The 26,489-nt window shown below is 44.9% G+C and overlaps 1 protein-coding gene across 4 annotated transcripts in view; it reads right to left on the bottom strand.

Moving 5' to 3' along the window:
• Positions 1 to 26,489, bottom strand: part of NRK (Nik related kinase) — a 1,461,188-nt gene that overhangs the window by 626,651 nt on the left and 808,048 nt on the right. For 3 of the 4 annotated variants that reach the window (XM_069612728.1, XM_069612725.1, XM_069612726.1), the window contains one exon: positions 22,534 to 22,698. The exons of the other annotated variant lie outside the window; for it this stretch is intronic. In XM_069612728.1, coding sequence (XP_069468829.1) covers positions 22,534 to 22,698 — 165 coding nt within the window. The remainder of the gene's footprint in view (positions 1 to 22,533; positions 22,699 to 26,489) is intronic. 4 annotated transcript variants of the gene reach the window in all.

Raw genomic sequence — 26,489 nt, 5'->3', positions numbered from 1 at the left:
ACAGTGAGGAGGAAGTGGTCAGCGGAACAAAGGGAGCGAGAGGGAGCGTAGAAAGTGAGAAGGGAAGAGAGATAAGGGGGAGCAAGATCGTGGAGAGATTTAAAGACTAGACAGAGAGAAAATGAAATTTCAGTTGAGAGTGAAATGGGAGCCAGCCAATGGAGGATAGGGAAGCAGAGATGGATTCACAGGGGAGAGGAGACAGAGAGTACGGATGGCAGAGTGATAGATAGATTTGAGGGGGGCAAGAGGTGATGCAGGTAGACCAAAAAGTAAGGAGGAGCAGTAGAAGAGGCGAGAGAAGATAAGGGGGGAGATTAAGAGTTTAGTAGCATGGAATGTAAGGGAGGAGCAAATTTTGCAAATATTGTAGAGGTGGAAGCGACAGGTGCGAGAGGTAAGGGAGATGTGATGGGAAAAAGTGAGAGAAGAGTTGAAGTGAAAGGCTAAGTTGCGGGCATGGTGGGAGAAAGTAAGATTAGAGGGAGGAAAATGGATAAAAGGAGGAGGGGACAGAGGGGGAAGGGAGTTGGAAGGGCTGTCTCACAGATTGTTGGGCACCCCCTTAAGAAACAGATGGGTATCAGTCAGAAATATGGGGTCAGCGTCCCTCCACAGCCTAGATTTCATCTTTCTGTATAAGGGATATGTCTGCTGTCTTCTCCAGTGAAGAAGGCCGTGGTCTTTAACTCCAGGTAGGCCCTGATCAAAGTATTATCCCAATAATCCAAATGGGTCCAAAAGTAAAGCAATCTATTCCATCTCCTTTCTTTTGTTATCAATTCTTCTTCTGCTTCTTCTTCCTCTCTATCAGTCAGTGAGTGGCCGATTGAGTCCCTGAGAGAATCTATGAGTTTTAAATTTTATAGAGCAGAAACAGCACCCCTTAAATGTGTGTATCATTTCTCTAATGTAATTGGTCAATATATGTGATTGGACTGTGTTCCAAAAATGACATCACACTAAACCAACCCTTCCTTAGGCATAATAATGATTAGGACAGTCTGATGGGCCAATTTTCCCTCCCATTTGATGTGATGCCATCGTAGAGATTTATGAACTAAACCTTTGCAACTCCCTAAAACAGAGTATTCCAAACATGAAATCCTGTTACCAATCAGTTCATCAGAATTCTCATTTAGGTGATTCAAATAACACAATTTCTTTATCTTGGTACGACACATGGGGATAGCTTACAGATGTTTACATTTTTACTCATGAATACGCTTATACAAAAAATATTTGTCCATCTCAAAGTAACAAGCTTGTTGGTACGGATGCTAGGATACAGTAATCACTAACATCTAACATGCTTTGTTTCTGTGCACAACTATCCACATTCATATATTTTACATAATGACATAAACATCTAAAAATATATTTATTGATCCATCTCATAGCTTCAAGCTTAATATTGGTTTAAAGAATAAACTCCCTACAACATTTCTTTCAGAATTTACAAGCAAAAGTATAGATCCCTATGCAATTTCAATTCTGCATTTGTTTTTCTTAATAACAGAATATTACATACATCCTCAGTTCCTGGCCCAACACAGCAGAATTCTATTAGTTCCTTGTGTAAGCCAGATAGCTGGGACATTTATAAGCGGGTCAACAGGCTTTGGGAATTTCTTTGAAGTACAGGGCTGGCATGGCTTTTAACAACTCAGTCCCATCTCCTTGAGTGTTTAAGGTCAATTCCTTTCACTTAAGGCAGACTTTCCGTCTTGATTTATGTGAGGTATTTCCTCCAGGAAGCGGCTGAGCTGATGACCGTATCTGATTATGTGCAGAAGGGACCACTGTAGACAACCTTTGTGACCATATTTAAAGATTTTAACCTAGGCTCATAAACAGATGGGAGCTGTACATGGGGGCATTTGTTTTTTTACAGGCAAAGCCTGTTGCCAGAACAAAAGCAAGTATCAATGTTTTGTACAGACTAGCCCATAGGCCTGAGTGTAATTTCGTTCTCTGGAAGCAAGTCACCCCCTCATTCCTGATGGCGTGTTTCTGGGTGTTGTGGATCGAAATACTGTATGGTTTGTAGGCCCAAAGCTGGTGATTTGCAAAATGCAACAGTTTAAATTCATCTTTTTCTTTGTCATCAAAGTCCTTTACCAAAGACATATCTTCACTATCCCTTTGTGTGTGTGTTTATTCAAAGATGATTTTCAGTCCTGTAAAGGGAAACAAACACAACGCAACGCCCACATTCCATTTTTGTCTTTCGTGTGACAGTTCGTTTTTTTGATTTGTCAAATAATGTCGAACATATACTTTTATTTTAGATGGGCTGCAAACATTGCCCATTTCCACGCACATATATGATTTCAGATACTGTGGCACTTTTCTTTATTTGCTTTCTTTTCTTCAGAATACATTTCCCCACTGTTCACTCAACATTTAAAGAGCTGTGTGTGAAAACACTGTCAGTGCGAAAGGAAGGGCGGGCTTCAGTACTAGCAGCAACCAGAACCCTTTACTAAAAACTATGCATATTTAATATCCCAAAAAGTGTTCATACATGGCCGGCCTACACGTGTTTCGCTCAGAGAGCTTCATCAGGGCCTAAAATATGTTTCATGGATTTGTAGCTGATCAAAGCCAAAGTAATTTTGCTCATTTATTGAAAATAGTGGTTAAATATACAGTTTGAAATCTTCTTGTAGGTCTACAATGCACAATTACTATCAATATGGAAGTGTGTTATCTTTTACTAATTGGGAATCCAATAAACTTTGTAAGGTTAATGAAGCGATCCTATGGATGTGAAAATCCAGCACAGGGTTTGTATTGTAGAACATATGTGGTTTATGCAGATAGTGGTTTCTCTCCCCGGTCATAGAGACAATGGGCCTCATCACAACCCTGGTGGTAGCCATGCCTGTAAAACAGGCATGGCTGCCGCCGGAGTGAAATTTTTTCTGGCGCCCAGAAATGGGCAATTACTGGGTAATTACGGCCTTGCCGGACCCGGTATTTACCCATTCCTGGCCGCGGGAAAGAATTCTTCCCCATTCCCATTTGAGCCCCATAGGGATCAATGGGAAAGTGGATGCCGGATGCACAGGCACCGTTATCAGCGGTGCCTGTGCACCCGTAATTCTGTGCTCATGGGGGCCTTTCATTCCGCCAGGTTAGACCTGGCAGAATGAAAGGCACCCGAGAGCACAACTCAGAGTTTGCCGGTCCAGATACAACGTACCGGTAAGATTACTGGTACCATTGTATCGGGACCGGCAAGCTCGTAATGGGGCCTAATAAGTCAATATAAACCTTAGAAGCACTTGAATCTGGGAGTTTTCAATAAATATGAGAGGGATTTGAACAGAAGACGTTCTGAGATGATGAAGAGGCCCTTGGAACTTAGAGGTGCAAACAACCCTGAGAGGGGGTAAAAAAGGAGTTAAGGCTCCTGAAAGGCAATTGATCCTTAGAGGTGTGAAGAACCTTGAGAGGCACTTAAACCAAAGAGGTTCTGAGAACCTAGAGAAGTACTTGGACTTGAGAAGTGCAGAGTACCCTCAGAGACCCCATGATCAAAAGTGTTCTGTGAGCTTTGAAAGGCACTGCAAACTAGATAATAGCTGAGAGCCCGGAGGGAAACCTGACCTTGAGAGGTGTAGAGATTCCATAGAGATCAATGGAGCATAGATGTATTGATGGGCTGGAAAGACACTGGAACCTAGAGAATAGCTGGTAACCCTGGGAGACACTTTGATTTTAGAGCTGTCAAGACACTGAAATAGTTTGAAACCACAGGAAACCTTGAAGATGCTAAGAAAACATATTTATGTCATACTTAACATTACATTATCCATTCTGGGACATAGAGTAACTATATATGAGAGATGTGATTATGGTGGGAAAATCAGAGAAGAGTATGTGCACTCTATAAGTGGAAGAGTTAATCATTCTGAAGGAAGTAAAAAGAAGAAAGACCAAGAACTTCTGTGTTTTCCTCTCTGGGAAAAGAAAAATAAGATGAGATGATTCAGAAGTGTAAAGTATAACAATAGGCCCATACATATGTAGAAATTAAAAGAGTAGACGAATATTAAGCATTGCTTTGGGGGATTGATATTTCTCTAGAAAGGAGCTCGAAGAAAATGAGGACTTGTTGTACACATGAAGAAGTGAAGCACCCTGAAGCATTCTGGGTAATTGAGACACAGTAGTGTAGACATAATAAGTGCACCACTGGAGTTTTTGGGCGAAAACAGTTCAGCCCTTTGGGCCAAATTCTATTGAATACCGAAATTTAAGACTAACAAAAATGACAGTGTGTTTTAGTATGTATGAGATACATGTTTGTATAATGTGTGTATACCATTTTATAGTGAAGCTACACACCTGGAGACTTTCAGAACTGTATAATGCTTCTACCACTTCAATTTTGATGCCACTCAGACCTTAATAGGCACCATTAAAATTAACTGTATAGTCCGTCAAATGGCAGAATGTGTAGACTTGGGTCCAGTATCTCCCAAGACCACATACATTCTGAAGGGCTCACGTTGCACACATTGCTGCGTCTTATTACCTATTTAATGTAATAAAGCAACCAAGATTGGCTGTTTCTAGACATATATTTGTTTATTTCCTTGTTTTGGGGAGAAATTCATACAAGCGCAAGTAACTCCACAATTATATCTGTATTTTGCCTATCTGTAGTTAATACTGAATCTGCTGTGAAGAAAACTATGCACATACAGCACTGGTGGAAAAGATGTGCCAACGCAGGATGTGGCAGCCTTCCATGGAATCCCTCCACCCTCCAACGCAGGATGTGGCAGTCTTCCATGGCATACCTCTGCCCCCCAACGCCGGATGTGGCAGCCTTCCATGGCATCCCTCTGCCCTCCAACGCAGGGTGAGGCAACCTTCCATGTCATCCCTCCACCCTCCAACACAGGATGTGGCAGCCTTCCATGGCATACCTCTGCCCTCCAACGCCGGATGTGGCAGCCTTCCATGCCATCCCTCCGCCCTCCAACACACGATGTGGCAGTATTCCATGGCATACCTCTGCCCTCCAACGCCGGATATGGCAGCCTTCCATGGCATCCCTCCGCCCTCCAATGCAGGATGTGGCAGCCTTCCATGGCATACCTCTGCCCTCCAATGTCAGATGTGGCAGCCTTCCATGGCATCCCTCTGCCCTCCAAGGCAGGGTGAGGCAGCCTTCCATGTCATCCCTCCGCCCTCCAAAGCAGGATGTGGCAGCCTTCCATGGCATTCCTTTACCCTGCAATGCCGGATGTGGCAGCCTTCCATGGCATCCCTCTGCCCTCCAAAGCAGGATGTGGCAGCCCTCCATGGCATTCCTCTACCCTCCAACTCAGGAAGTGGCAGCTTTCCATGGCATCCCTCTGCACTCCAAGGCAGGATGTGGCAGCTTTCCATGGAATCCCTCTGCCCTCCAACGCAGGATGTGGCAGCCTTCCATGGAATCCCTCTGCCCTCCAACGCAGGATGTGACAGCCTTCCATGTCATCCCTCTGCCCTCCAACGCAGGATGTGGCACCCTTCCATGGCATCCCTCTGCCCTCCAACACAGGGTGAGGCAGCCTTCCATGTAATCCCTCCACCCTCCAACGCAAGATGTGGCAGCCTTCGATGGCATCCCTCTGCCCTCCAACGCAGGAAGTGGCAGCTTTCCATGGCATCCCACTGCCCTCCAAGGAAGGATGTGGCAGCTTTCCATGGAATCCCTCTGCCCTCCAAAGCAGGATGTGGCAGCCTTCCATGGCATACCTCTGCCCTCCAAAGCAGGATGTGGCAGCCTTCCATGGCATACCTTCACCCTCCAAGGCATCATGTGTCAGCTTTCCATGGAATCCCTCTGCCCTCCAACGCAGGGTGAGGCAGCGTCCTATGGCATCCCTCTAGAGACACCTGCACCCTGTTCAAAATGGCAGTGTTACACAAAGTTCCCAGGATGGCACAAGACTGTGTGATATTCTGCACACACGTTTTACTTTGCTATGACACCCACCGAGTGTGCCCTAGAGAGATATTTGAATTTAATGAGTTACGATCAAAATACAGATATTACAATTGGGTTCGTTTTGTTTAAGGCCGTGTTTTTCCCCCACACCATTCCATCCACCACATGCTGGACAAACTATGTGCCAAATGCATAGCACGTCACACGGGTTTACGCTGTGCAGTTTGATACATCCATCACACTTTTAGCCAGACAAATATGACCGCAGAGAGCACAACACTTGGCAAACCTCTGATGCCTGTGAAGTTATTGGCAGTGGTACAATGAAAATTCTGCCGACCGACCAACAAACCACAAATTGTACAGTGTCATCTGCTCTCCTGCAGTAGTGTGGCGCGGGATCATTTGAGGGCTGCTTTCTTTGTCTGCTAGCAGGACGTGACCTTCCTGGCTTGATAGATGCAGTCGTCACCCGTGTCAGATTCTGAGGCATGACGTGTGCTGTCATCTTGAATTATCTGCTGTGGGGCAGATGCTGTTTCTGAAGCTGATTTATCCTGCTTTGAAAACAAAAGGTTCTCTTTGCTCAGATTGCCCAGTGTCCACATAGCAAACCCATTTCTGTTTCTGTGTTTATGTTTAAGAAATTGCAAAACAGGAATAATAGAAAGACATGTCATGCCAAATGTAGGCATAGATATGCCAAATGGGGTATCATACTTTGTTTATTAGGTTTTTAAAAACGTGCTGCTAACACCTTCATCATTATATCCAGACATTATAATATTAGTACAGTCGCACAGGGTAAAGTACGGGCAGTGCTGCTACCCGTATCTGACAACTCTCCTCAGGACTCCGGTGAAACTGCTGTGATGTGACAACTCTGATGACAAATGGGAAACCCATTGAAAAACGCTTCGTCAATCAGGTCTTCCGTTTCTATTTGGTCAACCTTCTCTGTTTCAGGTTGATTTTTAAAGGAGTTCAACTTATCTTCAGTTTCTTCGTCCTCTTTACTGCAAGTCTCCAGTAGCACCTGCAGCGTTCCAAGTGCCGAATGGGTTTACAAAATGAATGATCTCAGGCCCAGATAACCGGACACACTCAAAGAATATGGCAAAATACTACTTTATTATGAGTTCAAACAAGTAGGGACACCTGGCGAACAAACAAATTGTGGCACACACACTCTCAGCACATTTCAGTTACACAAAAGGTTTTGTACCTCATTAGACGTCAGCTATGACGTTATTCTACGTGGCAAACAGTAAAAACCTACTATGTGGAGGTATTGGTTAAGGGACACGTATATACCTATAGTTTAAATAAGTGTTAGTATCATCATTGGATGCCCCTTATCGGGCAGGCATGCGTTGAACAACCTCTGACTACGTAAAATACAGCTAATAATGCAACACCAGCAGCAGATTGGCTTCTGCAACAATGTATGGTCCACCACTATTTAGCACTCTCTCACCAACATTGGACATTTGGCTCGTTAGCAGCACGTAAGCCACAAAACCCAGATGCAAGGGAACAACGCCAGACAACTGCCTTTCTTAGCTAAGTAGCCTACCATCTCTCATGAGTTAGGCCCTAAACCAAGGCTTCTTCTTTGTAGTTGACCTTGCTGGCTGTTCTCTTCCTCTGGACTTTAAAGGGAGTGAAGGTACATTGCTATCGTCATCTGGAGCTTTATGAATCAGCCTTGTCTTCTGGTCTTACACCACGTGTGAAGAGACCATGATTTTGTCCATTCTGTTTTCTTTTTAGTGCTATTTGATTCAATTATATTGGGCGCTATTACTCCTCTTGACCTCTTGAGACTTGGTTGCTCTGTCCTGCTTCCACTTAATTTGAGAGAACTCTGTTGTATGTACATGACTTATCCTTGTTGACTCCTTTCGTTTCCTGCAGTTGCTTCTTGCTGTGGCATCCTTGATCCTGAGCCAAGCAAATACCCTTTCTTCTTGCACAAATCTGTATTCCAGCGCCTGTAGGTCTGCAGCCTTGGTCTCTTTCCGCGAGATTTCTTACTATTATGCGATGCCGATGTCCATTTTCTCAACATGGCTGCTTTACTCGCATTATATTTCTTACTTTAGCATGCGTCTACATTGTCTTATCTACCTTGCATTTCTGCGTATATACATCTACTATATCTCTTGTCACTTATCTTCTATGTGTATATGGTTTTTCTTCATATTCACATATATGTTTAATTTGTTGCTTCAGTTACATCTTCATTCTTTGGGCATCCATACGTTAGGTCTAGTGCGCCCATGTTTCTTCTCTCTTTCGTGGCATTACTTCTCTTCTGTCCGGCTTTACTTATAGTTCTATATCCACTGGTATCTGCAAACTCATATTTACTGCATCAGCTCGGGGATACATTTGGTACAGTTGTCTGAGTGCATAACATCTTTCATACCTTCAATATGGTATTGGGATGATACCAGGTGTCATGCACAGTGTTCTCTTGCTGGTCTTCCAATATGACAGAGGTGAGGGGGTGGGCTCTATAGATGACGTGTACTTCTGCCTCTATACACAAACATTACATTCTTGCACCATTTGGTCTATTTTTCTTTCATCCCAGAGTTGCCCACACATGGATTTGGTGTTTTATTCCTTCTTGCCTCTCTTACAATATTTGATGCTGCCTGGTTTGGGGAGCGTTGGCTATGGATGAAGACTCAGTCCTTTCTCTCTGGATTCTATCAGATGCCTAAGCCTCACCTCACAAGAGTTAAGTGCTTTTTGCTTTGCACTACCACTTAGGACTGAAATAGTTTTCAGCTTCTTACCTACTACCTCCAAAGATCAAGGATGTTCTGCTTTTATGCACATTTCAGAAGTCAAGAGTACTCAGGTTCTCATCACCCGTCAGATTCAAGTGCTATTGGGTTATAGCAATTTCCATGTTCCTCTCAGTCTCGAAAGCTCTCAGATTCTCAGCAACTCATCAGGTTCAAGTGTTTTGAAGTTATCAGCAACCGTCAAGTTTAAGTAATATCCGGTTCTCAATGTCTTTTAGTGTGTTCTGATATCAGTCTTGGCACCTCTCAGGATCTTGTGATATCAAGTTCACTGCACTTTTCAGAAACAAGTGCTCTCAGGTTCACAACACCTCCTCAAGTGATATCAGGGTTTTAGTACCTCTCAGTTTCATATGTTTTAAATGTGTCAGTACCTTTCAGCTTCAAGTGTTCCACGGTTGCACTCAACTCTGAAGTTCAGACTTCTGAGGAACTACTGCAAACCTGTTCCTTCTTAATGTAGCAGACAGGCCTCTCCATATGTTTGTATAGATTCCTTTAAATCCTGTACGTAAGCCATGGGATCGTTTGTCTTCTCCTTATCTCGCAACAGGTATTGGCAATTTTTAAACTATCACATTCTCTTTCCTTCAGGCCACAGAACGTTGCATGAATATACCACCACCATCCTTTTTCTTCTCTTCACACCTTTGTGTCGCATGGAATATCCATGGCGACGTCCTTCTGTACACTTCTTTGAATTCATGATGGTAAAGAAACTCTTCCTGGTGTGGACTCCCAAACTCCCCTGATGGGCCTCATTTTACAAAATGGGTAAACTGAATGGGAGGGAACTCATATGTTTGCGCTTTCCTGCAAACCATCCCCATCATGCCATTTTAGTCATTAGCACTGACAGTTGTTATGCCAATCGTCTAAATGTTGCCTGCCATTTGAACATCATACAATATTTTCAATTGATGTCTTTAGAATGTGCCTGCTTTTAGCAGGCGATAAAAATAGGCAGATTCCATTGGGTTTTATGACAGCATGAAAATATCATGGTGTAAAACCATGTGGGAGTGGTAAATATGGTGAACACAGGGCATCTGTACCGTGCTCCCACTTTGCCTCCATAAACCATGGAAATTCCCTTGAGTGCAAAAAGTGGTGTTAATGCAGGCATAACACATTCACACCAGTCTTGGATCATGAGCTCCTATGTGATCTGTGGATTTCCATTGGTCATGCCTCTTGGATATTGACCATTGGATGACGTCCAACCACCTCATTCTCAACCCTGGTAAACAGAAATTCTAGTCTGCCAAAATAAACACCCTCCTTCCCCAACCTATCCCAAGGCCTCAAAATCTAGGCCCCCCTGCTCTGACAACCTCCACTTTGGTGAAAAAACTCAGATGCCTGCTGGACATGGATTTATCCCTTTCCCAACAAATCAATTCCATTTCCAGGACCTGCTTCTTCCACCTACGCAACCTCAGGCGTATCTTCCCATACCTCACATTTCCTCATCAATTCTCTGCCATCCTCTCCATCACCCTCTCCCGCTTAGACTATGCAAACTGCTTTACATAGGCGCACTAGCGGTTCGACTTAGGAAATAGCAAAGAATCCAAAACGCTGTGGCCTGCCTGCTCATTGGCCTCCCTCCCAGAGAACACATCAGCCATACATTGAGAGTCCTACACTGGCTCCCTATTGGTCGACAAACTACCTTTAAAGCCATTTGTATTACTCACTGTGCTATCCACAACACTAGCCCAAAATTCCTTCAGGGAAAACTCACATGCTACTGCCCCTCCAGCACACTCAGATCGAGCGCAACGTTTCTCCAAGTTATACCCCAATACAACTGCAGCAGACTGGGTGGATCCTCCTTCTCCGTCCAAGCTCCGACCATCTGGCATTCTCTCCCCCCCCACATCCACAACATTGACAATCACCTTGCATTCCGGAAGGCCCTCAAAACCTGGCTTTTTCCTTCGTCCTCATGATATCTTCTCATACTCTATGCTAAGATTGACTGGTGCACAGAAGCACTGGCCCAACTCCAACAGTAAACCTACTCTTCCAAACCACAGAGGATGCCGGCAGTGCAGTGTTTATAGCGGCACACCATGATAAACTCGGCCTCTTCCACCTCCCACACACCCCACATCGCACATCACCCCTCTTCTTTTGCTCACACTGCACAAGTTCTCAAATCTATGCAGTTCTTAGTTTGTGAGAGCAGCCAATCGCTTTGGACCCAGACAAGCGTCACAGAAGATTAACTCCATCCAAGGTTAAGGTATGTATAAATCGCACCACAAATGTGTACACATGCTGCAGGCACGGCTCCCATCCATGCACTCTAGAATGCAGCTACGGCTATGACAAATCCGGTCTAGCTGCATGCATAGCCGACGGCAACGAAACCCCTGGCGTGCCTCAACACCTCTGCCATTAGTATGCAGCGACAACCTATGAAAAATGCTGGTCTAGCTGGGCACACATTGGGCCTCATTCCGACTTTGGAGGTAGCCATGGCACTATTAGCGCCATGGCTGCCTCAAAATCGGTCCGGGTCCAGTCTGGTGGAGGGGGGCTTACCGGGACATTCCGCCCTAGGCAGACCCAGTAAATCCCCATTCCAAAAGCCATTCCGCATTCCCATTTGAGCCCCCATAGGGCTCAATGGGTAAGAGGAAGGGGCTAATAACGGGCCCGCTAATTGCAGGCCTGTTATTAGCTCCAAGGTCCCTTAACGGGTCCCGTAAAGAACGTGTGGTCAGACCACACGTCCTTTACGGTCCCCGCCAAGGGACCTCGGAATCGGGCGGTAAGGGATTACCGGCACTGGTCTCCTTACCGGTGCCCAGTATCCCTTACCGCCTGACTTTTAATGACCCCCCATAGTGTCTTCTGCACTAGCACTCTACCTCAACCATCCACAGCACCCGCCCACGTGCCTGAGCCCTGGGTTGCGTACTGGAGCCTAGCCAGCCCTCTTAAATCCTAATCCTGGCAGAATGCACACACACAATTTAAACTAAACTTTTAGAACCTCCCATACCTGGACTTTGCCCCAGAGGGCGTTCCAACCAAAAAGCGCATTGGGGCCATACAAAGGGGGAAATGGCACTTTATAAATGAGGACTACAATACAATACAATACAATACTAATTTCTTTAACACAGCAACCCTTTCATCTTGGAGGTTAACTCACTACTAAAATAATGCCACTGATTAAAGGGAATACAGACATCCTTTTATGGAAACATTGTATTTGATTAATTTATCAATTTGTATTGCACTCCCAGTACCCGAGGGCTTAAGGGCACAGACATAAAACAAAAGACATGACATAAAACATATCAGACAACCGTTAACCATCATTGTTTAAGAAAAAAGAAAGGTCTTTAATTTCTTCCTGAAGTCTGCTGGGACAATGTTTCTCAGAGTGGGGGCTAAAGCATTCCATGCGAGGGGAGCCGCTATGGTGAAAGCTCCATTACGTGCTTTGTTGGTCTTACAATGCAACGGTTTCAGCAGGTTTGTGTTGTGTGATCTAAGAATACGAGTGCTGGGTTTCTTAACAATGTCTTCCATTAAGTAATATGGCATGTGACCACTCATAACTTTGTGTGTTATGAGCAGGAGCCTAAAGAGGACCTCGCCTCCGACACGTGATCTCTGCAATGAAGTCCTTTGATGACCCTCACTGCCCCATTCTGAACCACCTGAAGGTGATGGAAATCGGTTGTGGCGATACCTATCAAGAGGCTGCCACAAAATTCAAGTTTGGAGCAAATAATGGCTCTTGTCAGAGTCTCAGTGTTTTTCTCGGAGATCAACAACCGAAGATGACGTAACAGCTTGATAGAGAAAGAGAACAAAGAGACCAAACTGCTCACCACAGCCTTCATATTGAGGTTCTTGTCTAATATGATGCCTAGCGTCTTAACCTTACTCTTTACCTCAATGACACATTTATCTATACAAATGTTCCTGCAAAGGGACCTAGCTTCTTCAATTTAGTGTCAGAGCCAACGAGCATGAGTTCCGTTTTGGAGCTATTAAGTGCCAAGTCATTAGCCACCAGCCACTTTTGGATCGTCAGATAAATTTGATTGTTGAATAATTCGTCATCTCAGGGTACTCCTGAGATTGGGGTGACACATTGCGTGTCGTCAACGTGGTTGCAAAAAACAATCCCTTCTTGCTCTAACATAGAGAAACACAGAATCATAAAAAATATTAGAAAAGCAAAGGGCTATGCAGGCTCCTTGAGGAACCCCAAATAATAAAGGTACTGGATTTGCCTCTGCCAAATCACTTGCCACCCCAACCTGCTTACCACTTAGGAAAGAAGAGATCCATTGGACGACTTGAGGTGAGAAGTTAGCAATTTCCCTCAACCTGGTGGCAGAATAGAATGTAGCATAATGTGTATATGTATGCATAGGATTTGTATATCACAAACTTAATTGCCTAAAAATGGAGTAAAGTACAAACAGTCACTGGCAAGGCCAGCAATTATGGCTTTTGTATAGGTATTGGATTGGCATTTGCCAGCAACTGGAATCATATGCCCCGGCACTCATACCATTTACAAGTTCTTACCACCTTAAAGCAGGGTAGAAGCATCCATTGCCATTTGATGCAAGGATGTGCCAAGGTAATCACATCATATAGCAGTATTGGTGTCATCTACCAGGCTTTGTCATCATATGCCCAGGTACCCACATCGCTGGTACTTATTTCCATTAAATGGTAGGTAATCACACTATTGTAATAAGAAAAGGCCCACCAGGTGCTCATGTACATCAGATTGAGTTTTTGGCCTTGCAATATGATTTAATCGATTACTTTTTGTGTTTCTTGTAACATGTTGGAGGAGAGGCAGGAGCCTCACTTCTGAAAGCATAAGGCGAGTGAGGTATAAGGAAGACCTGGAAGGGGACGAGAGAGGAGGAAAGTAAATGACAACCATATTTCAGAAGAAAAAGTAGAACAGGCGAGTCATGAAATTCCTAATTAAAAGAGAATTGACTTCTTCATTTCGAAGTTATGAAGAGTCTGAAAGCCTGGTCCCCAGCACAACAAAAGTGTAACCTCCAATAAATAGTTTTGAGCTGGTTGGTGTAGAGAGTCTCAGAGTTGGAGAAGCAGAGTAGTCTTAAAGGTTGATGAATCTTGATGCTGGATTGCAGCTATGTTAGCTCATTCCTTGGCAACACCCTGTGGTTGAGGCATTGGAACTTGCTGGGGATTTGGAATGAAGCCAACAGCTACCGGAGTTGTTTCAAGAATGGTGAAGTATAATCATAAGGTTTGAGGTTGACTATTGCTTTGGCACCTTTGTTTTTGATCGCTTGGAGTTTGGAAATTGAAAATTGATTCAAGCGCCATAAAAAGAGTTCACGTTATCTAATCTAGAAAGGATAATTGACCTCCGTTTTCCGGTCTGGAATTAACGCGCCAGTAATTCAGGTTACCGGCATGTTTCCAAACTGGCAAATTACAAGTTTTCCGGTTCGATGACCTCATTTACCTCCAGGCAAATGCTGGAGGTAACTCAGGCACCCCACTGGCAAAAACAGCCAGTATTACCAGCACTGTTATTACCGGTGCCAGTATTACCAGCAACCCCCACATCGAGTCCTATGGGTAGTGGGTATTAAGGGAGTAATGTTATGAGCAAAGTTAAGGTCGCAGTTGGACGCTTTTTTTAACATTGTAAATTTTACTCCAGAGTGTGAGTGTATCATTGAATCAAATTCTGGGTGACATACAGATTTAACTGGGTAGGGCACATGGCGAAAGTCAGAAGGTCAGCTAAAGGGAAAAGCAGAATCATTTCAGTTTCTCCAGTTTAAGGCAAGATTATTAACATTCATCCAGGCCTGTATGGATCTTAAATTGATGCGAATTGTATCAAGTATGGGTTAGTGTTTGCCAGAACAGGTTGGATGGGCTGTAGTTCATACTACTATAAGTCAGGTGTCATCAGCATACATTTGATATTGTAAGTAGAAACTACAAATGATAGTGGAAAAAGGATACATGCAGACACTGATGACGAGAGGGAGGAACCTTGTGAGAGCCTGGGTGAGTGGGAAATAATTTGATTTGTTGGTAATGAAAGATTTGAGGAAGGTAAAACGAGTTCCTTAAATGCTGAAGCAAGACTGAAAACTTTCAAGACGACATCTGTGTTCGATAGTGTTGAAAGTGTTGAAAGTGGGTGAAAGATCGAGACACATTTTAACTGTAGGGATGTTGGTATAGATGTTCCTCAGGACCTTCCTTGCTGTCAGGAGGTTTGAATTCCTAGTCTTTGCTAGTTTAACTAAGGATTGTCAAGCAGTTGGAAAGACTCAATCCATCCTTGGAGATGTTGAACAGCAATGTTCTCCATATTTTATTGAACTGCCCATAAGATTTGACATGGGGCAGAAGCTATCTGGGGAATCATGGTACGACAATTTGAGGAGGGCCTGGCAATGTTGTGTTTGTGGCATTGAGAGCAGGAAACTTCCTTAAAGCATTTGTTTATGATGATGGAGCGATCCAGGGTGAAGGGGTCTGCAAGAAGCAGAAAGGTACATAAGGGGCATTGGTCAGAGAGGGTGGTGGAGTGCAAAGTGGATTTGCTGGCTTTCAAAATGGCAGGAACCCTAAATTGGCTACATATTGTGAACATGTCAGGAGAATGGTGAACCAGGGTGACAGGTGTTCTAGTTGGCGCAAACGCTCTATCTGCCTTTGTTCTCATGACCTGGAGGTTAGAAGGGAAGTAGTCTTGGATTCTCTTGCAAAGATTGGGCGAGGATGCATAATATTGAGATGTGCATTTTAGCTTGATTAGAGACTGGTAGGTGTTAGAGAGTGCTGCAGTGTTTTTGACTGTGTATCAATTACCTGAGTATAGTAGGATTTCTTAGGTTGGGCGATAGCTCCTTTGAGGTCTTTTTATTGAATTTGTCAGCTGAGTATGTTGGAATGTGATGAAGCTTTCTCCGGTGCTGTGGGAATATTCTGTAGGCTATTCTGGCTTCTGCAATGCTGGGGGAGAACCATTCGTTGTGAGTTTAGGAGATAGATATCAAGAGAGGCCGAATGCCTGAGGCTGGATCGATTTGAGACAAATGGCAAAAGAAATTATGGAAATCTTGTGCGACAGGTGGACGCATTGAATTGTCTGTATAGGAGGTGGCTGGTGAAGAGGGACGAAGAAGGAGATGAAACTGTGATTGGACCATGATATCAGAGGGGAATGAACTTTAACAATCTAGAATTTTATGGCAAAGATGAGATGCAAGGACTGTCCCTTCTCATACGTTGGACAGAGGAGGTTTCATAAGTTATTGGCACTGAGGGCCATATGTTTGGGAAGGATCATGATACCAAGCAATAATAACCCCTCCCAAGGTCTATAAGGCTATGAACACATGGTGGTACTAGGAATACAATAGTCTCGAGAGGATAGCTCAGAGGCAATGAGCTCGCCTTGAAAGCAAGATGACAAGGAGCACCACAGGTTCCACCCCCGGGTCCGCCCTTAGAAACCTCTGGGTGTTATGCGTGTTATAAATAACATACATGTTTTGGAGGATTGGTGGTAAAGTAAAAATGTTACTTTAAGAGTGAGAAAAGTAAACAGTCAACTCAGTTAGCAAATTAAATGTGGTGTTATGTTGTAGTATTTAAATAACATGATTCTCTTCATAAATTAAGCATTTCAATTCCAACCTGGTTGAACATGTCTGCATTAGGTGTCATGAAAAAGTAAATGGTTTCTCTATAAGGAAGTGAAAGCATTTGCATTTTCCAATGGTTTAGCATTCTCTTTTGCCTGTTAAATAGCATGCTGCAGCAACAATAACAAAAAGGTCTGACCAGAGTGGAAGTGTCTTGTTAAAATAAAAATCTGGGAACTTGCATTGTTGTTTTCCTGTCTGCTTCGAAAGACAGACTGTTCAGAATTTAGTCAATACCAATAGTTTGCCAATGCTTGTATCCATACCCATTACCGTGAGCTATTTCACATATTGGGCCTCATTCCGAGTTAGGCAGTATGGCAGTATGGGTTAACGGTCACCGGTAATGATGTCGGTAAATCCTTACCACCCTATTCCGAGGTCCCTTAGCGGGACCCGCAAAGGACATCTGGTCAGACCAAACTTCCTTAGCGGATCCCGCTAAGGGACCAGGGCACTAATAACGGGCCCGCTATTTGAGGGTCCGTTATTAGCGTCTTCCCCATTCCCATTGAGCCCTATGGGGGCTGAAATGGGAATGGGGAATGGTTTACTGAATGGGGACTTCCCGGGTCCTCCAAGGTCGGAATGACCCGGTAAGTCCCCATTCAGACAGACAGGACCCAGGTTTGGAGGCAGCCATGGGGCTAATAGCACCATGGCTGCCTCCAAACTCGGAATGACCCCCATTTTTTTGTTTGAGATAAAGCATTGAAGGTTTGAAAAGTAACAAGGAGCATTTTAGGAACGAACATTAGATAGAAATGCATAGCAAGACTTCTAGGGGGCCTAATCTTTTGGTGCCTTACAATGGGTAATTATAGGTTTGGAGAAACAATGCAGGTTTCCTTATGTTTATGGATTTGCAAAGAGCTGGGACCCAAAGGTATACAACCACTATGAATGTGAGCATATTGAGCTAATGAAGATGGCAGGGTTGAAATGATACAGAAGACCAAAGCTTAAACAGGGAAATATTGCAGAAAAATAGATATGTTTAATTGTTTCTTTAAAACAAATAGATTAGATTGAAGCATCATCTGAGTTGGAAGAGAATTCCAAATCTTAGCTCCATTCCAGAGACAGAGCTGAAAATAAAGCGAGAAACAGTCAGTAATTAAGGCCTTTGAAGAAGATGTGCGAGAGATACAGGGCTAATATCCAACAAATATACTAGGGTGCATTGAGATGAAGGCGGTATTAATCACAGCTGTATTAAACACAGCGGTATTAAATGCGATGCATGTCCGAATGGAGGCCAGTGCCGCTTGCCGAACAAAAGAGAGTGTGTAATGCTGCCAGCTGCATCATTATGGATTATTTGTAGTCAGCAAATGGTTTTCTTCGGGACACCCTTGTGAAGTGAGTTGCCATAGTCTAGTTTTGGGATGACTGTAGCCCTTGCTATGGCATTGAGATGACCTTCAGGTAGAAAGGGTCAGATGTGCTGAAAGAAGTGAATATAGTAGTAGCTGGCGGGTTTCACCAATGGGATGGCTTCCATTTACATATGGGTATCAAATATGACTCCAAGGGCTTGACAGCTTACATGAGATGTTAGTAGATGAAGGAATGGCTTTATGTGTCTATATTTTAAAAAAGGGGCGAGGAGAAAGGGACGAGCCTTGAGGTACACCAAAATTGATCTCTGAAAAAGGGGTTTCCAAACCAGCTAGACTAACAAAATGAACCTGATTACACAGAAAAGATTTAGCACAATTTAATGGCAACTTCTGAAACCCTGGTCACAGAATGCAGTCTCTGACTGATGGTCTGGTCGTCCAGAGTATTGCAAACAGTCATCATGTTAACATAATGAACAGGTTTTCTTGATGTTCCTCACACACATCCAACAAAGCCGTCTCTGTTCCTCGACAGGTCGAAAACCTGACTATCATCGAGGAATTATGATGACTCAACAAAATCCTGGATCTAATTAGACACCGCCCTACCTAACACGTCAAGCAGGGAGTGTTAGTGGTTGGAAAATGCACACTGGTTCATCATAATTCAATGATGATTTCTTCAGGAGGGGAGTTATACAGGAATGTTACATTTTCCGGGATGATCCCAAACTCCTGAGGACCATCGACCACATTTGTAAGATATTGTAAGATATCTTCAATGCACTCTTTAACAGTGTGGCTAAGGCATGGATTTACCAGACAAGAGGTCACATTCCGGTCTGCGACAAATACACATAAATCGTTGCTCTTGGGGGTCTTGCAAGTAAGGTAGACCTATTACTTCTGAATGCTGTTAGATGACCCACTTAAGTAAACTTGTCAGATGCCTTCAGAAGTAAGTTCTTAAAAGAACAGAATAACAATAGTATAGTGTCAATGTCAGGTCAACACATGCCTTGTTTTGACATAGGTCACCCACCGGCTGTAAAGAGAGTGGGGAAATGGCCAAAGCACGCTCTTGCATATATTGCTTATCAAATGCCATACCCCTACATCCACATATTAAAGCATTCATTACGAGTCCGGCGGTAAGGGGTTAAAGGTGCTGGTAAGGATGCCGGTGCCGTTAACCCCTTACCGCTGCATTAAGAGGTCCCTTAGCGGGAGCCGCTAAGGGACCAGGGAGCTAATAACGGGCCCGTTATTAGCTCCCTCCCCATTCCCATTGAGCCCAATGGGGGCTCAAATAGGAATGGGGATGGGTATTTTGAATGGGGATTTACCGGTTTCTCGAAGGTTGGAATGGCCTGGTAAGTCCCCATTCAAAGAACCCAGTCACGAGTTTGGAGGCAGCCATGGCGCTAATAGCACCATGGCTACCTCCATACTCGTAATGACCCCCCACGACTGACACCAAAATTACCCTTATGAGTGAAAACTAAAAAGGGGAGATGGGCTACAGATTTAAATGAAACATCTAGGTCTCCTCTCCAGAAGTGCTATTGCTTCTGGCGATGCATTGGATTCCCTTGGGCCTCATTACGACCCTGACGCTAAGTGTTTAACGGCGCCGTAAAAGGCTGCGGCGCCGTTAAACACTTAGCGCCTAATTACGAGGTCCCTTTGCGGGACCCGACCTTAACGGCTGGTTTTTCCAGCCGTTAAAGTAGGGACCCGCAAAGGGACTTTGGTGCTAATAACGGTACCGCAATTTGCGGTACCGTTATTAGCGCCTTCCCCATTCCCATTGAGCCCTTTGGGGCAAAAATGGGAATGGGGAAGGGCCATGGCGGCATGGGGAATTACCGCTCCACCAACCTCGGAATGGGGTGGTAATTCCTCATTCCGCCATGGTGGACACCGGCATGGACCATGGTGCTAATAGCACCATGGCCCTCCGCCTGGGTCGTAATGAGGCAAGGTGTTTATTTCTGGCCTGATGTGAATGAGCCCTTTCCTCCCTGGCTCTGTATGCTCTGCAGGCTGATATAAAGATAATGTGGGTCTGCCAGGGTAGCCGGTGAAGTTCCCTGGGTGTGGGGATGAGGTGGTTGGATTTATTCTGACCTGTGGTGAGCTAGGGTTCGCATGTTGGACAGCTGGCAGTGGTGCCAAGGTAAAAGCTGGAAGGCCTGTAAAGAGGAGGCTTAAACCATGCCGCTGGGAGAGGAACACAGCTTGGACGAAGGTTCTGAGATCAAATGTGGGGAGTAATGATTTCATTATGTGTAGGAGGGATAGCTTTTACCAGCTTTCTGTGGTTTCCTTCCAATTTGAACCTTGAAAGAGACGAGGCTTACCTGAGTCAGAGTGAATTGGAGCAGAGTTTTAGGTGGGGTGCAGGCTCAGCAAGTTTCATTTGTGGCAAACATTTCTGCACCTGGGCTTGCTTGGTGGCATTTCCCAATAGGATGAACTCAGTGTTTCTGCACCTGGGCTTGGTGGCATTTCCCAATAGGATGAACTCAGTCTTTCTGCACTTGGGCTTGCTTGGTGGCATTTCCCAATAGGATGAATTCAGTGTTTCGGCACCTGGGCTTGCTTGGTGACATTTCCCAATAGGATGAATTCAGTGTTTCTGCACCTGGGCTTGCTTGGTGACATTTCCCAATACGATGAACTCAGTGGTTCTGCACTTGGGCTTGCTTGGTGGCATTTCCCAATAGGATGAATTCAGTGTTTCTGCACCTGGGCTTGCTTGGTGACATTTCCCAATACGATGAACTCAGTGGTTCTGCACTTGGGCTTGCTTGGTGGCATTTCTCAATAAGATGAACTCAGTGTTTCTGCACCTGGGCTTGCTTGGTGACATTTCCCAATAGGATGAATTCAGTGTTTCTGCACCTGGGCTTGCTTGGTGGCATTTCCCAATAGGATGAACTCAGTGTTTCTGCACCTGGGCTTGCTTGGTGGCATTTCCCAATAGGATGTACTCACTGTTTGTGGCCTTCAGGTTCAGATAGTGGCTGAACATTCAGAACTGGGTGAAGGTTAAGGCATGCCGACTCAATCTATGAATGCAGTGCCACAGTGGACCCTGAGCTACAGCTTGATGCCTTTTACAAATTGGTGGATGCTGAGGCCAGATCAGTGAGGATTTTCCCAGTGGCTCCCACTAGACATAGAAATGAGTGGGAAGAGGACAGGTACTTTCAGGGCTCCACAGGTTATGAGGAGAATTTGGGAAAAGCTAATATCCATCTGGATTAGTGCATGTCTATTCACCAGCTGGAAGGTGAACGCTGCCAGGGCCGCGCCATCAAGCCCCATGCCAGAGAGAAGGATGCTGAGGAGTGCCATGCTGCTGATGGTGTCGCTGGTGGCACAGAAATCGACCTGACCAATCGGCATGGCCTCCCCTGACTGTGATCTGAAGTGCATAACCAGCAAGTATGGTGGCTGCCTCTGTGCAGCTTCCTGAATCCAGACAGAGGATACTGAGGCCGGTTGCCACGGGTGATCCCAGCATGTATGGTGGCTGCCTCTGTGCAGCATCCTGAAGCCAGACAGATGATACTGAAGCCGGTTGCCACAGGTGATCACAGTGCGGAGGTGGAAGTTGCGATCTTTCCACTATGCGCCACAGCGCAGTTATTGGGTAGGTTTTCTGGGTTGAGCATGGAGATTTTCTGAAGGAGAACAATTTGGCCAGTTTGCAGAGCATCAAGGAAGATGCCTTGAGTGAATTAGGCATTGGGGATATGAAGGGGGTGGAGTGAGGAGCTCTCTTGAGACTGATTTTACCAGGGAGGAAGGCAGGATGTCACCTTAGATTGAGGTAGCCTTGAGGGCTGTGAGGGTGCTGGACATGCTTTCCTGAATTTTGGCCTTGAGTGCTCTCGATCTTGGGGAGACACCTGGGAGGTTGGGAGGATGTGTGCATTGGTTATGGTTACATTTTTCTCACGCTTACAAAAAAGAATACACGCACTTTTTTTTCACACAGCACACTAGTGCCGACCCCGTCAACCAATTTCTTTTAAAAACTGAAAGAGAGCTAGAGATTGTTGATGGAACTACGGGAGCACGATCACATTTAATTTTAATCTAATTTTGTTTTTTGTTTTTACTAGGTCAGTGAATTCTGATTCTGCACAGTGCACAATGATTCTGTGCACGCCACAGTGCACAATGATTGCTGTGCACGCCCTTGGGAAACTGACGCTATGTAAATAGCATGCTATAATATGTCTCGAACTTCAATCACAAGGTTCTTAGTCTGAGGCTGAGGCATACCCTAGCACACTCATTTAAACAGTGGGCCTCATTACGAGGTGGGCGGAATGGGTTTAACGGCACCGGTAATGGTGCCGGTAAACCCATTCCGCCCTTTTACGAGGTTCCCTTGCGGGACACGCTTTGAACGTCTGGTCAGACCAGACGTCCTTTGCGGGTCCCGCACGGAGACAAGGGAACTAATAACGGGCCCGTTATTAGCTCCCTCCCCATTCCCATTGAGCCCTATGGGGGCTCAAATGGGAATGGGGATGGGTTTTTTGAATGAGGAACTACCGGGTCCTCCAAGGTTCGAATGGCCTGGTAATTCCTCATTTAAGGAACCCGGTACCGGACCGAGTTTGGAGGCAGCCTCCAAACTCATAATGAGGCCCAGTGATTCGCATAGACTGATAGCGGCAGAAGGAACAGACCTGTCTGCGCTCGTTCTGTTTCTGTTCTTCGAGCTTGCTTCTGTGGTCGTCAGTACGTGCGTTGTCATCGTTGCCGTTCACCTCTCTCTTATGCACGTCCTTCATGTCCAGTCTCCGGTGCTCACACTCTTGCAGCCTGCGGATCTCCAGCTCTCTCTTCTGGTGCTTGAGGTAAAAAGAAAGAATGGACACGCATCCCGTAAGTCTTTCTGCTTTGCAATATTGTTATTGGAGTTTAAATATTTCAAATTCACATACGAATTTAAATGGATAGATATGGCAAGTTATACCCATGGGTGGACTGCTTATAGGGAACTCTGCAAATTTCCAAGTACGCCTCTGCACTCTGGGCCTCTTTTGTGTGGTAACCTATTTAATTTCCAAATGATCTCATATGAAAAGGGTTGGACTTGCTGAAAATGTGTAATATGAGGCCACTTTTAAAATTATTTCCAGGGCTTCTTTTGGTTCCCAGTCCAGCCCTGCTCCTGTTCCAGGGCCACTTTGAACATTATTTCCAGGGCCTCATTTGGTTCCCAGTCCAGCCCTGCTCCTGTTCCAGGGCCACTTTGAACATTATTTCAGGGCCTCGTTTGGTTCCCAGTCCACCCCTGGTTATACCAGTGTCACCAATGTCCATGCCTGAGAAATATGCAATGGGAGAACATTTGGAACGATAGTCCACACCTGGACATGTCTCTGCCTTTTTTTCCAGCACTGGAACTGCCATGCTCGCCTGGAACTGCTGCCCCAGCGTACTGCGCCACCCATACCCCGGCCCTGTGTGGTGTCTTACTTGCAGGTCCTGTGCATTGTCTTCTTTTCTGAGCTCATAGGCAGTCCCTCCGTTGTGCACTGGACCAATCCTCTGCATGTGCGCCACCCCTTCCTGAGCCTGTGGACTATCCACCTTTTTTAGTTTAGGCAATTAGGTGGCACTTTAACGCCACCTATAAGCAGAAACTTTTGCATTAGAGTACAGATCGGGAGAAATGTCATGTGAGGAGGGACACAAAGGTTGTAGGTGTTGGGTTATTTACCCACCTTTGACTGCCTATTGCCATGCTAATCGTTATATCCATTTCCACCCAGTTTCTACCCCTCCCCGCCCAAAATACCTCTTCATGGAAACTCTTAGAGCTCGCTTTAGTCAAGCCTTAGCATCAAACTTTGCACTAGAAGTGCCTGACAGTGTATTTTCAAAGCCGTTTTCTGAGAGTTAATGACTTAATCAGAGTTGAAAACACGCTACTGGTATAATAAAAATATCTAAGCCAGGTCTGCCTTTAAACACTCGATTTATGAGCACTATGTGTGTTCTTCACTGAAGTCCTGTTAAAAACAAGCATTGGCAAAACCAACAGTTTTGGTTTGTCTGTAAGAATAAGGCATTTGCAAGGTACTGCTATTAGATGCCCAAGTACTCGCACAATTTTCCACCTGCTACCATCAATGTCCAGGTATTACGACTTGGGAAGTGGCTGGCAAGTGGCTTTCCCATGTCTACAAAAAAGCCCGAACTGTTGGCATTGCCAATGCTTGTTTCAGCCTGAGTGCAGTTCCCTTCGCCTAGCCTTTGTGCTGTCTGACATTGTGGGCCTAGGTTCAGTACCCCAATTCTTCACACATGCGAGGTCCCCTTCTCCAGTCTGTGTGTAGCTGTTCCTTGCTCTTCCCAAGATGGTGCTGTGTTTACTTGATCCGCTGATATGCTATTCATGAAATGTTATTTTCTTCATGTTTTTACCTTAATGGCATCAAAGGCCTCTAGGCTGAAGCAGTTACAATAAACTGAAAACTCAGCGGCTGAAACAGCCGGAGTCGGCACAGTACATTGTTGATTTTAATCTTTGACACAAAGATTTACACATAAATATAGTTGAGTGACACACTTGACATTTTGTGCCTGACCTGATGAAAGTGGGTAACAGATCTGACAGACCATTCGGTTGCTTGCTGTGTTTTCCTGGAATGATACTTTTTCTTTTTCACTGCTTCACTTTTTTTTGTAAAGTTTTGCTCATGCTAAGCGAGCCTCGGCGCTCATTACTCTGCAGTTTGGACAAATGGAGGAAATGATGCTGTGCTATCAGTTTAAATTGCTCTTCTGTCCTGCTGGTCCAGGCTCTGCTTTCTATGGGTCCCCATTCTATTTGTGTCAACTTGTTTTGATGTCCACTTTGCACTGCTCTGTGAATCAAGGCCAGTTCAACGTGTTTGTTGGCAGTGCAAAGCCCCTTTGCACCAAGCTACAAGTCACATGAATCAGGCATTAACCTGGTACCTGTTTGGCTTCTGTGCTGCATATCTCTAACATAGTTGAGATAGTCTGCCCCATAACAGTCCAGCTTGGTGCTCATCACTAGCTGCCATTCCTGCTTCATGGTGTGGGATACATTACTTTTCAGGGATTTGATATTTTATTTGTATCACGCTCATACACAAGTGTTTCAGAGCGCAACACTACTAGTTTCCTTCCCTCATCATGAGCTAGGTGGCCAGGCTATTTATGAGTGGTTCTGTTCAATGAGGAACTGGTGGTATGATATGATATGATAGTCTATTTATATAGCGCCTATACAGAATGTGTTTCAAAGCGCTTCAAGGCAAGGGAGGGAACAAGGGAAAATACAATGGGCCTCATTACACGGACGGCGGTAAGGGTTAACGGTCACCGTTAATGGCAACGGTGACCGTTAACCCTTACCGCCGTACTACGAGGTCCCTTTGCGGGTTGGAGGAATCAACGCCTGCTTCTTGCAGGCGTTAAGTACCAACCCGCTAAGGGACCTCGGAGCTAATTACGGCACCGCAATATTGCGGTGCCGTAATTAGCGCCTTCCCCATTCCCATAGAGCCCTATGGGGCAGGAATGGGAATGGGGAAGGGCAATGGCGGAAGGGGGATTTACCGCCCCTCCAACCTTGGAATGGGGCGGTAAATCCCCTTTCCGCCAAGGCGGTGCCGGTAATTTACCGGCATGGACCAGGGTGCTAATAGCACCCTGGATTACCGCCTTCCGTGTAATGAGGCCCAATGACATTCTTACAGGCCATGAACAGTAAGGATGTGCAATTAACTATCGTACTCGGCCTGACGACATTTCAGATAGTGCAAGAGCTAAGACATAGATAAGGAAGGAAGGGCGAGAGTGGGAAGGAAATGGAAACAGCCAAGCGACTACCGTACTTACTAGGCCTGATGACATTTTTGGTAGAGCCGGAGAAAAACAGAAAGGGAGCAAGAGGGGTGCAGAAAGGGAGGGGAGGAACAAAACAAGCGACTATCATACTAGGCCCGATGATATTTTATATAGTGCTGGAGGGGGTGGGGTGGAAACAAGTAAAGGGAGGGGAGAGGAGACAGGCGATGTTGCTATGATACTAGGCCCAGGAAAAATTCTGATAGAGTAAGTGCATAGAATAAAGTAAGGGGAGGAGGGGAAGAGATAGGAAAAGTGCAGTGAGTTTGCATTATTATTACTGAAATAGAACCAGCACAGCCGATCACCAAGCTCAGGCGATTAGCATGGAAAACCTTGCTTATAATTACACTTATGATTGCAGTGCTTCGAAAAGCACTATATGAAAACATGCTATTATTACTTAAATGCATTTATGCATAGTAACAGGAAACATTTTCAAGAAAGAATGTTCTATATGTACTTGACTTGACTGCAGAAAACATGCACTCAACAAATTCTGCACATGATGCACAGAAAGACACATACTATGACATATATGTACATATTGGTTCCTTGAGAGATAAAGGTTACAAAAAACCTACTACCAGTTGGTTCAGTGAAAGCACAGCCCTAGACCAATGGAAAACAATCAGCCAAAGGTAGTTGGCAAGACTCGGAAACACACGAAGGGCCTGATTCTCAAAGATTTGCTTAGGAACCAATTGGGGGAAGCACATGCATCTATGATTCACACCTGCTACCTTATATTCAA

This window comes from Ambystoma mexicanum, chromosome 5p (assembly GCF_040938575.1).
Source record: "Ambystoma mexicanum isolate Mex_15411 chromosome 5p, UKY_AmexF1_1, whole genome shotgun sequence".
Classification (NCBI taxonomy): domain Eukaryota; kingdom Metazoa; phylum Chordata; class Amphibia; order Caudata; family Ambystomatidae; genus Ambystoma; species Ambystoma mexicanum.
This window is presented reverse-complemented; position numbering and strand designations above follow the sequence as displayed.